This window comes from Sinocyclocheilus rhinocerous, unplaced genomic scaffold (assembly GCF_001515625.1).
Source record: "Sinocyclocheilus rhinocerous isolate Xijiao unplaced genomic scaffold, SAMN03320098_v1.1 scaffold1006, whole genome shotgun sequence".
In the NCBI taxonomy this organism is placed as follows: Eukaryota; Metazoa; Chordata; class Actinopteri; order Cypriniformes; family Cyprinidae; genus Sinocyclocheilus; species Sinocyclocheilus rhinocerous.
The window spans coordinates 9,948-11,320 of NW_015630418.1; the positions used below are offsets into that span (position 1 = coordinate 9,948).

At 34.9% G+C, this 1,373-nt stretch overlaps 1 protein-coding gene across 1 annotated transcript in view; it reads right to left on the bottom strand.

The window, feature by feature from the left end:
• Nucleotides 1-1,373, bottom strand: part of LOC107740359 (ATP-binding cassette sub-family C member 8-like) — a 29,715-nt gene that overhangs the window by 9,253 nt on the left and 19,089 nt on the right. Inside the window, exons 13-14 of the mRNA XM_016552784.1 lie at nucleotides 1,027-1,067; nucleotides 781-932 (exon numbers count right to left, since the gene is read on the bottom strand). Of these exons, the coding sequence (XP_016408270.1) occupies nucleotides 781-932; nucleotides 1,027-1,067 (193 nt within the window). The remainder of the gene's footprint in view (nucleotides 1-780; nucleotides 933-1,026; nucleotides 1,068-1,373) is intronic.

Genomic DNA, 1,373 nt, shown 5'->3' on the forward strand with positions numbered 1-1,373 from the left:
CAATTATTTGAAAATCTGGAATCTGAGGGTGCAAAAAAATCTAAATACTGAGAAAATCGCCTTTAAAGTTGTCCAAATTAAGTTCTTAGCAATGCATATTACTAATCAAAAATTAAGTTTTGATATATTTACGGTAGGAAATTTACTAAGTATCTTCATGGAACATGATCTTTACTTAATATCCTAATTAATTTTGGCATAAAAGAAAAATGGATCATTTTGATCCATACAATGTATTGTTGGCTATTGCTACAAATATACCCCAGCGACTTAAGACTGCTTTTGTGCTCCTTATATATGTGTAAGACAAGTTTGTACAATATGTAGTTGTAGTTCATGCATAATTTCTACAAAGATATTTAATACGTGATTTGTTTAACATGTTGACAACCTCGTGTGTGCTGCACTTGGAATAGAATTTTCTTTAACTGCACTCTTAAAAATAAAGGTGTAGTTATGGCGATGCCATAGAAGAACCATTTTTGGTTCCACAAAGAACCATTCAGTCAAAGAAAGGTTCTTCAGATGTTAAAGGTTCTTTATGGAACCATTTAGACAAAAAGGTTCTTCTATGGCATCACTGTGAAGCACCTGCTGTAGTGTAGAGTGTAGAGGGTTAAGAAAGAAAAAGTTACTTGAATCATGTTGTAGTTACATTCTCAAGTTGACTAGTTAAAAATCGTAAAAAAAAACGAGATTTTATTTTTTTGCCATATTGCCCATGCAGCCCTAGTTCCTGAAGGGTATGGATGTCAGATGTGTGGTAATGGTGTCGGTCACCTGACCAGAGCTTTGACGGTGGAGTGCAGGACGCTGGAGAGCAGAAAGAGAGGCGTCACCAGGATGTGGAAGAGCGACAGCGAGCCGAACGCCACAGCGAGAGACAGATCGAAGTCTGTAGCGCTGTGCATGTGCACGTGAACCGCAAAGATCTGCCAGCAGAACACACACAGAGCTCTCACACTGACATACAAACCAGCGAAGCTGAGAGAGAGAGAGAGAGCATTACATAAGAGTGCGACTCACTATGACAACAGCAGCGATTGGGATGGCAGCATTCATGAAGACTGAGGACAAAAATGAAAGAAATAACTGCATTTTTTATTGATTTACATACAAATGCAATAAAATAAATGTTATAATTTAAATGTATTGATATTTATACTTTCATGCATGAAATCATTTAATTATAACATTGATTGAAGCATTTTTGTAGCTGCTTTGAAACAAGATGTACTGTGAACCTTTTGTAATTTTATGATGAGCAATTTTGTTTGATATTCTACAACATATGCAATAATCCAAATGTAAATATATAATTTTAGATATAAAAATATTTACATAATAGAATTTTATTGAATTTCTAACATCTG